Genomic DNA, 12048 nt, shown 5'->3' with positions numbered 1-12048 from the left:
GCAGGTGTTCGCCTATGATTCATTTGGATCCATGTTAATGTTTTTTTTTAGTCATTACCGCTTCTGTTTCTGGCCTACTATATCTGTCTTTTAGTTTTTAATGCTGATGGTGATATAGTTCAAGGCCACGTGTTTATAGGTGTAAATATCAGTGAAGTTTTTTTTAAATTTTTTTTTTTATGTAGGCTAGGCTTTGATATTTGAGTCTAAAGGAGAGATATTAGTCATGTATTACTGTCCGTACAAGTTGGCAGGTACATATTTAAGTCTGTATCACATTAAATTCGCCAGTCAGCAATTTCTACAAAGATATGTGACCTAGCACGTATAGCATACTAGGTTCTTAGGTGGAAAAGTACTGAAGAACTTTTAGTCCAAACCCCCGAAACTGTAACCTAAGACTAGGTGAAGTTAATTAATAATTTTGGCACGGTTTTTACTTGGGTCTTGATTTGTTTCATGTAAACAAAGATAGGAATGTTACTATAGCTAGATGTTCATCAGCAGGCTAAACGGCGGATGATCAATATATGTTTGTGTTTGGATGTTAAACAGCAGGAGAAAGACTGAACATCCCTTGATTCACTATCTGAGGAAGTTCTCCTGATGAGTGTAAACTTGATTTGATTAAAGTGAGAAGGAAATGAAATTTCACCCTATCCATTCTCTAAATGCATGTGTTATTGATCTTATTATGAATGATTCATCCATGCATGTTTTTTGTTTTTGTTTTGACCTTGTAATTGTAAAATGTCATAAAAATAATAGACTGATGAAATAGACTTTTTTCCTAGTGAACAGTCAACTTAAACTCATTTCTTTTAAAAGCCAATTTATCCAATTGACAAGCTTGCATTCAGATCTGCCTCCTTCTAATCAACAACTTATGGGTTGAGCCAATTGCTCACCCTCTTCTTTTAGTTCTGGTAATAAATTTCACTCAGATGCACATTGCCGAAGACACTACTTTTGTTATATCATGATTTGAAGTAGCATTTTCTTGTCACATATTGATAAATTGGCTGATGTTTGCCATTTTGACATGATCAAATTGGGAAATAATCATGCCTGCTTGACTAATAACAGCGAAATCTGTAAATGGTTGGAGGCTGGCGATTTGCTGTGCTGTTTTCAAGTAGTAACGTTCCTTGGCGGTTGGCACATTGTCACTTTCCTTAAGCATAGCGTTGTGGTCTGCTTAACTCTGTTGTATCTCTAAGGGTCTCTGTTGTTTGTCACTGAAAATCACCAACTCTTATTGAGAATGGATAATATATTGAGTCTCTTTGTCACTGTAAAATTGCTGCAAAATTGGTGTTTACATGAACCAATTTTCGTCAGTCGTAATGAATTCAATCAAATTCCCTCCAAAGAACCATCATGTTGACGTGTTATCCCAAATCATCGCATGAAACACACAGACATGCACCACACACAGATGACATGCGTCGTTTCATTAGTATGTGACAGGCATCCATCAAGTTGCCTGGGACTCAGCCCTGTCAGCGGGTCTGTTTACCACACAACATTTTCTCAGTCCTGTGGGATCCCATCACTTGCTCCCTGAGTTCCTGTCTCTTTGCTGGGCTTGATCGTGCCTTTCTGCTCCTATAGATCTCAGTTCCTAAGACACTGTCTGTACACAGGAATGACAAACTCGCCCATAGGAACAGTCTGGCAATTCCAATAGACCTCTTATTGACAGAACTCTTGTGGAATTTTAGACCCCATTTGTTTTACTTCTGTTGAGTTATCTTACAGATTTATTGGATAACCCTGTTTAGATTAGACATGCACAATGAATTGCTGACCAGTGTATATTATATATGCACTATACTGTTCAAAGTTTTGGTACGATTTTTAAAATGTTTTTTTTTTGGGAAGTCTCTACCTTCAACAAGGATGTTTATTTGATCAAGAATACAGTAAAAACATTATTATATATTATATTGTGAAATATTATTACAATTTAAAATAAGTGTTTATTATTTGAATTTATTTTGAAATGTAATTTATTCCTGTGATGACAAAGCCAAATTTTAAGCATTACTTCTTCATTGGCATCATTAGTGTTCAGTGTCATATGTTCCTTCAGACATCATTCTAATATGCTGATTTGCTGCTCAAGAAACTTCTAGATTAAACGTCTAAAAACGTCTTTTTATTATCAATGTTGAAAACAGTTGTGCTGCTTAATGTTTGTGGAAGCAGTGATGCATTGCTTTTTTTTTGATGAATGGAAAGTTCAAAAGAACAACATTTATTTTAAATAGGAATCTTTTGTAACATTTTAAAAGCTTTTCTGTCACTTTCGACCAATGTTTCCTTGCTGAATCTTGAACGTACCAATCAAATCTCATGAGTGTATGAGTGCTCACTAGTTTCCATTCACATCAACCATGTTGTTGCATTTGGTCTCGGAATTTTCAATTGCTGGTCTATTTTGGCTCCATTGATGTTTTTGAACACAAAAGCATGATTAAACACAAAACACAATTTGAACACAAAAGCAAATTAAGGTAAAGTGCATAAATCATAAATTGCTTGATAATCTTCTGGGAGTGTCCAGTTTAAAAAAAATTACCGTTACCTTCTGATTAGCTCATAGACTGTAATTTGGCCCGTGAGTGTGCTAAAATGCATCTGTTTTACATTGAGGGAGGACACGCAACATTTACTCGACTACGCACTCACTCTCAGCATCATGAGCGTGGGATGTGATACAGCGACATGCTGTCACATCATCTTCATTAAAAATACATGAGCTGTAGTTGCATCCGAATCATGTTTTCTCATTCCGTGTGACATGACTCTGTGCTGAGGTCCCAAGATGGAATTAGAAAACCCGGAAACCATCACACAACAGCCAAATGCCACAAAATCTACAGTTACTGTGTCAAATATAAAACAATTTCCTCTTTTGATAGATGTACTTTATCCCTAAGGAGGAGTATACAAACACCCATATAGATATCAGAAATGAGGTGTTTTTAGTTATTTAAATTGAATGATATTCTCTTGTTTGCTAATGTTGAAGTGCTCTTTCTTTGAAATGCTGTTCTATTTCACTGTCAGTATTGAATAAATGTGCGCTGCACTCTCTCTTTTATAGCCAAGGTCAGCGTTTGGATTTGTACATTTTTGAAGTATTTGATACAAAAGCTTTTCAGTTTGTGTCTATTAACTCTAAGTTGGAAAGAATCACGAGAATAGAGAAGCGTTTGTTCTTTAATATTTCGGAATGCACCATTTGTTTAGTGGTGTTTGATGGAATTTTAGAATTTGGAATTCAGGGCATGGAATGTCTTGGCGTTGGAATTAGAAAGTGTGTTGAATTCTGTGTGCAATTCAGAGAGTAACTGAGTTACCAAGTAGAACTAAACAATAGGCCCTAATTAAGCATTCCGCACATAGCAGCCACATGCTTACAGAAGGTCAGGGGCGCTGCGGGTCAAATCTGGGCTGTTTCACCCTCTGCCCATCCCTACGGATACCATAGAGCAACCTGGGATAAAGTATGTTGTTTAAAGGGAATCTTGAACTTGCAAACTTAAGAAATGTTTCCTGAGTAGCAAATCAGCATATTAGAATGATTTCTGAAGGATACTGAAGACTGGAGTTATGAGGCTGAAAATTCAGGTTTATCATCACAGGAATTAATGATGTATTTTAAAATGTATTAAAAGAGAAAAAAGTTTTGCTATAATATTTCACGATATTGCTGTTTTACTGTATTTTTGATCAAACATAATGAGATTTAATGCTTGTTTTATCATCTGCCAGACAAAAATCATAAGTCTTGTTACCTAGAAAAGTAATAGCACATTTTGAAATCAGAATTATCTATTCAAAATGGATCTTAAGTGATAATACATTGCTAGTGGCCTGCTGGGCAGAATTCTAATTTCACACTCACTGAAGTTTCAATGCAGTCACATGCAGGTTTCTCATTTCCTGTTTATTGCATTGAAATGTGACATACCTTAGGGCTCCTGAAAAGTGTTTTGCAAAATGAGCATGATGACATGCTTAGAAGCACTAACAGTAAACCTTTCATTAAGGCAGATTTAGTTCTGATGACACCAGGTGCCATACTATTATGAACACCATTGATATGGAAATGCTTCCACTAAGCTCAGCAGTCTTGATTATGTAACTGCTGATGGAAGCATCTATACAAATGCTTTGGAAATCTGGGTGTTTAGCCAGGTTAAAAACGGTCAATGTGTAACGTGAGAAGCCCTTTAATAATAACTCTGTACAGTGAGAGCATAGATCTATGTGATTCATGTGCTTATGAATCACATCATAGACCATAATTCTGAAAGAAAAAAAAGTATCATGGTTTCTTCAAAAATATTAAGCAGCAGAACTGTTGATAATTCTAAAAATGTCTCTGAGCATTAAATCAGCATATTAGAATGATTTCTGAAGGATACACTGAAGGCGGGAGTAATAATGCTGAAAATTCAGATTTGCCATCACAGGAATAAATAAAATGTTAAAATATATTAAAACAGAAAACAGTTATTCAAATTGTGATACTGTTTTACTGTATTTGTTGATCAAATAAATCCAGCCTAAAAGAAAAAAATTAAACATTAACTTGATAAATTCCTTACTATTTGAGTTATTAGTGTTGGTTCAGAAAACTGAATCTCACCAGTATTGATATCCAAAGTCAGGCTGTTTTCTACTTTACACGTAATACAACAATACATAATCTATCAAATAGACTGTGTTCTAATGAATTTGCATACACTCTAAACAGTGGATTAAAAAGGCAGCGATTTGACTGTGAACCATCAACATTTAATGGCTTGCTCTTGGGAACTGCTCATGTTTTGTACTGTTGTTTTAAGTGGCATTTATGTCCATATTGTATTGCAGTCCTCCCATTAGAATGACCCCTGCAAACCAAGGTTTCCCAGTTGTGACCCGATGATATATGACTTGGAAATACCAAACCTGTCATTGAACTAATCGCTGGGTGTGCACAGGAAGCCAGTCAGAACTTCGGCTCTCTAAGAGGCTCGTGGAATCTTAATCCTAATTATCCAGCTTGACAGCAACAGCCTGAGCAATACTTTCCTGCCATCTTACGTCGGCGCAAAATAAAATCAGCTGCAGCCCTGAGACTTTATTATTATATCAGTCAAACATGTTAAATAGGGTTGCAGCAAAGCCATTCTTTATTTATAGACTTGACGAATTGAGCTGGTACAGTTTTGTTGACGAAGTAAACGTACCACTTTATTTTGATTGCATGGGTTCTTTGCTGATGTTTACAGTCAACTTATCGTTGGAGTTTGTTGTGGCTGACGTAACCTGGTGGTGAAACATCTGAGCTGGTAACCAAACGATTGTAGGCTCAAATCCTGATCCATCAACCGTCTTGTTCTTGAGCAAGACATTTAAGGTCACATTACTCCAGGGGGACAGAAGTTGCTTTGGATAAAAACATCATCTTAATGTCTAAATAGTAATTAGTGGTCTTGCTAATGCTAATTTTAATGCTTAGTGCTTGCTAACCAAGCATCAAGTGCAAGAGAAACATCATTTTCTCTCTTTTACACGCATATGTGTGTGTATACTGTATATATTAGGGGTGGAATGGTACACAGATGTCACGGTTCAGTACGTACCTTGGTTCGGGGGTCACGGTTCGATACGATTTCGGTACAACAGGGGAAAAAAAAGAATCTACTATGCTCGGTTTGTTTTCATTTATTTTGAACGGACAGTAGTACACATTACAATTTTTTACACCTAGATGTGAAAATACTAAATATTATTACATTGTTATATATATAAAATCTGCAGTACATATATACATACAAGGAATAAATTCTTGAAATATATTTGATTTAGTTTACAGGTAAACAAGGGAAAAAACAGTGCGACACGTAATGTAGCCTACATACACTGAGTTTCAGTTAATTTTTGTGACAGGCTTATTTTGTTCACAGAAAGGAAACTCAAATGGCAGAAAGCAACATCCTATTTGTTTTCTTTATTTTACAAAAGCACAATGTTTTGTTTTCATTGTGAGTGTACACAAATAAAAGCAGAACTTTATACAGTGATGCATTATTAATAAGAGTGTAGAGAAAGGAAAAATTTAAATCACATCATATGACCCCTTTAAAGTTGATTCTGCTGGTATAAGGAAAGCATTGATCATGCCGGCACACACACACACACACAAAACACATCAGTTCTAGCATTGTTAACTTGACAGCGCAGTTGGTACTTTATCAAAAGAAAATACAGTGAACCAAACATAAGCGCTCTGTGTCACCGTCGGAACGCGCATCCTATTTGTTTTCTTTATTTTACAAAAGCACAATGTTTTGTTTTCATTGTGAGTGTACACAAATAAAAGCAGACCTTTATACAGTGATGCATTATTAATAAGACAATAAGTGTTTAAACTTGATTCTGCTGGTTCTATAAGGAAACAGTTTGAAGTGATCGCGCAGGCGTGCACGCACACACACACACAAAACACATCAGTTCCATCATTGCTAACTTGACAGCGCAGTTGGTACTTTATCAAAATAAAATACAGTGAACCAAACATCAGCGCGCCCGCCTCTGTGTCACCGTTGGAACGCGACTGAAGTACAAAGCCTATAATTGACATAATATATAATAGTTTAGCATTCAGATACGTTACATCGCAAATATGGAAATATTATGGAATATTTGGATTTGCGCCGAATGAGAGAGGTAGGATACACGAGCACAAAGCTCCATTTCGCAAACAGTTAAGTGCACAAGTCTTTAAAGTATACTCCTTTGTCAGTCTGTGAGAGACGCATTCAGAATCAGCATATGGTCACTGTCTAGTGGGCTTTGTTTTCAAGCGCGCATCTCATGGCATTCGCTGTTCTTCTGCTGGCGGCCGGTTATCAACCAGCATTGCATTGCTGCGAGCGCCCCCTTCTGGTTTGAGGGTGAATTGCCTGTATTCGTTGTAAAGCCTCATGCACCGAACCGAGATGTCTGTACCGTGACAGTTCGGTACGAATACATGTATCGTTCCACCCCTAATATATATATGTATATATGTGTGTATATATCATTTTATTTATCTTTACTTTTTAAGGAAATTAATGTTAGTAATCAGCAAGGATGCATTAAATTGATTGAAAGTGACTGTAAAGTAGGGGTGGGCGATATAGCCTCAATTATATCACAATATTTCAAGAATATTTGCGATAACGATATTTATGACGATATAGAAAAAAAAACATGGAACAACGTTTTATTGGTGAGTGCAGCTGGCAGGCAGCAGCATTTATTATTGCAAACAAAATGAAGGGCATTTTCCATCCTTTTCCAATGAGCTACTGTCATCGATGACAGACTACCGAATTGGAAGTGTAAATCTATTGTCATAAGGTAGCAGCAGCTGTGTGTTCGACTTGAAGCAGACCGATCGGTGTATGACGTCAAAATACTGTGAGAGTGACTTACCCCTTATTACACTGCACGCGTCTGCGGCGCGTTACAGCTCCGACGCGGCCACTCTAGTCAATGCTTGTGTTTACACTAGCGGAGCCGCAGCACGTCTCGGAAGCGGCCCAGAAGCGGCTCTCCGCGCCACTTTGCTAAAGATATATATTATGGTTTAATTAATTATTTTATGCTTTTTTTTTTTTTGCCATGAATCCTTTCATACTAAAATGGCTTTTAGAAATTAAGTTAACATGAGCTTTATCATGCTTCCCAAGAAACTTCAGAAAATGTTTACAAATTGTTACATTTATTTATTTTTTCATACCAGATAGTAGCTTTCTGCAAAGAAATCTGTTTGCATTTCATATGAAAAGCACAGATCCATCAGGGCCACCCGGTGGGATGACAGTAACACCCTAGTGCCTGTCAGAATATAACAGCTTCTCCCATCTCATCCAAATTGTATTCATTTTGTAATAATTAGGTCATAAATGGCAGGCATAATAAATACAAACAGTCACACTGGTCGATGTTGTTCGTCTTGGCTGCACAAATGATGCATGTCTCGTGGTAATGCAGACCGCCAGACATAAATAGAAAGGGAATTTCAGTCATGTAGTCATGAGCAGAAGTGGGTAAAGCAGGAGAAGAGGGCCTTTTTTACCCTCTACATTGCGTCATTTCTGGACTGGTGAGCTTCAAAAGCTGAGAGGGCGAATAAGATGCTCATTGTGTAATCGTGAGAGGCATGAATAGCGATTTGAATGCAGGCCAAGGTGATGTTGGGGGCGGGATGCACTTATGCACAGTGGGAGTAGTGAAATGGTGGTCATATCTATTGCTGGAGAGCTTTTGAAGGCCAAGCTGAGAAGTTTAGACCACCTCATTCAGCCATAAGACAATAAAACGGTGCAAAATAGTAGTGTTCTGGATCTAAAAGCCATTTATAGCTCCCAGAGGGATTTATTTCTCACTGACGCTATAGCATTAAAACAGTTCTGTCTGTGTGTCCATCAATAAACACAAAAGCTTTCTTGGCTGCCGCTTCCTTCTGATTTCTTTAAGATGCTCCTTTTTCATCCTCTCCTGGAGGTGAAATTAGGACGATCTCATGACTTGGACTCATGATTTTTTTTTTTCTGTCTTCCAGACTCATACAAGATATTGATTTATTCATGATGGTCTTTTTCTGTGTGTGTCATGTTTTGCAGAATGAATCTCGTATTCTTCGTGTCAAGGTCATTGCTGGCATTGATCTGGCGAAGAAGGACATCATTGGTGCCAGGTAAGGAAGAACTAAAGGATGCGTCCGGAGAGACGGTGCACTATCGCACCTGTTCAATCTGTTCGCTCATTCATTAGCAAATGCAAATGTTGGAACCTTTTGGATGTGTGTGCGCATGAATGTGTTTGCATATTTCCTCCTTTAGTTACGTGCCTGAATAAGTGAGCTGCACTCTGTGAGTCTTTCTCTCAATTTAGACAATAGATTTATCCAAACAAATGATCTGTCTGCCAGGAAAGGCGCACAAAGGGAAAATGCTTGGCTGATCTCATTTGTGCAATGTTGCAAGTTCTTTTTATTTAACTTTGAAGTTCTCAGGTTCTAAAGTCAGAGGTCAGAGAGTGCGTAAATTACTGACAGTGTCATTTCTAAACATATCCGTTAACTTTTTGAATCTTGTGTGTAAGTTTGATGTCAGATGGGCATTACAATAGATTGCATAAAGCTTATATATATAATTTTTTAGGCCATTCACAGAATTTCATGCCGACTTTGCACTAGGGTTTAAACCTTTCCTGAAATTATAGCAGTCAATATTAAATGAAACCAATGAAATTCCTTGATTTCTAATAACAATTTTGATACTACAGCATAAACAGCTTAACTAACCAATTAATCATGAGTTCATTTAAAATTATTTAAAAAGTTATAGAGTGTACTTGTTAATATAAATATTAACTTGTAAAACAAAATACAAAAAAATAAAAAATGTTTAAATTATTTAAATTCAATTACAAATAAAATGAAGAAAAAGCAGTAAACAAAGATACTAATTAAATTTTCGATGTCGATATTGATATATCGGCCGATATTCTTTGTGTATATTATAGTACAGTACCAGTCAAAAGTTTGGACACTTTCCCATTCGAGGGTCCAAACATTTGACTGGTACTATATATAGAATACAGTATATACATAAACAGAATATATATACATAAACACATTTTTTGCAATGATCACTCAAATGTGGTGATCAAACACTTATAATGACTTGAAAAATATATGTAATGGAGGCAGGGCATTTAACAATTTAACAGTAAACTTTATTATCCAAAACGAACGCCACCCTCCACGCGTCGGTAGTCCCCCGGGATCGCTTGATCGGTTGGCGCCGGACCGCGAATTTAACCACCATAACTCCGTATCACCGTAACGGGGGTGGTCTCATTCGAAAGCGTGCTTCTAGACGTACACTCGATTCGCGTTCGAGAGGGTTCCTCGAGCTGAAGGGATCCCCCGAATTTGGTGCGGATTCACCGCGCCATTACGGAGATATGGCCGTTCAAAGTTTCAATGATTTTCCATAGACTTAAGCTTTAAAGCGTTTCATCCAGGTTGCCAGTAGCAAACAATGGAGCGCTTTGCTGGACAAACTAAGTAATTACACCATTTCAAACATGTTATCTGCGTTATGTTCTGTAAAAATTTTCATATCGACGGCATATTCGGCGACAGGCTCATATCAGCCGATAATATCGGCAAAACGATATATCGGCCGGGCTCTAGTTTGTACAACAAAAAACGGTGAATTACAACAAAAGGACTTTCATACATGCATGTATTAGGCAATAATCAGCTATAAGAGTTTACAGTTACGGCCCTGGAAATGCCTGGCAATGTAATTTGTCCATGACTGTCGTTTATCAGACACCTTTAGTTAGCTAATAAATAATGTGAGTTAAGGTAGATAATGATAACCACTTGCATTTACTTGATAACCGTTGCATTGTCCAACTCTGTGTCAAAATGCAGTGTAATTTTACTACTACTACTATTATTATTATTTTTATGGGTACCTGGGTACTAAATGTACCTCATTTAGTCCAAGACAAAGTGCCACAATCACTTAGCTTAGAGTAGTGTGTTAATTCTATTACTTCGCTAAGTTACTATAAAAATAAGAAGACTAGAAAATTTTAAGATTTTTAAAAATGTTTTTAAAGGAGGCTCTTATGCTGACCATGGCTGCATTTATTTCATTCAAATCAAACGGGAAGAAATTTATGCGTGGAATGGCTTGTATTTGTCTTACTCATTTCGCTCTCTCAGTTTTCTCTTTCTTTCTGTCTCTCTTGCTCCTGTGGTGTAGACGTCACAGCTCCTTCTGTTCTAACTATGCTGATCTACTGTAGGCTCCATCAGACCTGTCTGCTCCAATCACGGAGTTTCAATGATTTTCCATAGACTTAAGCTTTAAAGCGCTTCATCCAGGTCGCCAGTTGCAGACAATGGAGCACGCTCTGCTGAACAAACTAAGTAATTACACCATTTCAAACATGTTATCTGCGTTATGTTCAGTAAAAATTTTCATATCGACAGCATATTCGGCGACAGGCTCATATCAGCCGATAATATCGGCAAAACGATATATCGGCCGGGCTCTAGTTTGTACAACAAAAAACGGTGAATTACAACAAAAGGACTTTCATACATGCATGTATTAGGCAATAATCAGCTATAAGAGTTTACAGTTACGGCCCTGGAAATGCCTGGCAATGTAATTTGTCCATGACTGTCGTTTATCAGACACCTTTAGTTAGCTAATAAATAATGTGAGTTAAGGTAGATAATGATAACCACTTGCATTTACTTGATTGTCCAACTCAGTGTCAAAATGCAGTGTAATTTTACTACTACTACTATTATTATTATTTTTATGGGGATTTTATGGGGACTGTAACAAAGTTCGTAGTCACGGGAAGAAGGAGGCGGGAACCGGCGAACATTTCAAACTTTAATAAAATAAACAAACACAAAACGAAAGTAAAGCGGCAGCCCCTCGCGGACGACTGCCGCACACAAAACATAAAATAAAATCCAGGCCTGGTCCTCTCTTGTCCAACACTGTCGTCACTCCTCCTTTTATACTTCCGCCGGCCTCGCTCCGTTCCCACGGCTCTCGGCCCCGCCCCTCTCGTCACAGGGACGTTTGTAAGTTACGTTTATACCATACAATTGTAAAACATTTGCAGAACCTAATACAAATGTAGCTTTAAACGCTGCTAAGATGCCTAAGAAAATTGGGTTTTGTTTTCATTTTAACTTCAGACTTGTGTCTTGTAGGAGGCTCAGGGCAGGTTTGGTATAGGGGTCGACTGATTATCGGCGCCGATATTATCTCACTACATGAGGACATAAATACATGAACAACATCTCCAGAACTGCTCTGACTCCTCACTTCATGAGCATTTGATAGTTTCATTGGAGTAAAACTATCATCATATCATTTACATAGACCTACAGAACAAAGTTCTTCATGGCAACCCGTCAAAATATAAGTTCGGGTTAGCTTAATGAAA

The 12048-nt window shown here is 37.4% G+C and overlaps 1 protein-coding gene across 1 annotated transcript in view; it reads left to right on the top strand.

Moving 5' to 3' along the window:
• Positions 1-12048, top strand: part of LOC107665211 (E3 ubiquitin-protein ligase NEDD4-like) — a 91323-nt gene that overhangs the window by 858 nt on the left and 78417 nt on the right. The window contains exon 2 of the mRNA XM_016455997.1: positions 8676-8749. Within this exon, the coding sequence (XP_016311483.1) occupies positions 8676-8749 (74 nt within the window). The remainder of the gene's footprint in view (positions 1-8675; positions 8750-12048) is intronic.

This window comes from Sinocyclocheilus anshuiensis, unplaced genomic scaffold (genome assembly GCF_001515605.1).
Source record: "Sinocyclocheilus anshuiensis isolate Anshui unplaced genomic scaffold, SAMN03320099.WGS_v1.1 scaffold587, whole genome shotgun sequence".
NCBI classification, from domain to species: Eukaryota; Metazoa; Chordata; class Actinopteri; order Cypriniformes; family Cyprinidae; genus Sinocyclocheilus; species Sinocyclocheilus anshuiensis.
The sequence above is the reverse complement of the archived record's forward strand: the minus strand, read 5'-3'. Positions and strand labels throughout refer to the sequence as shown.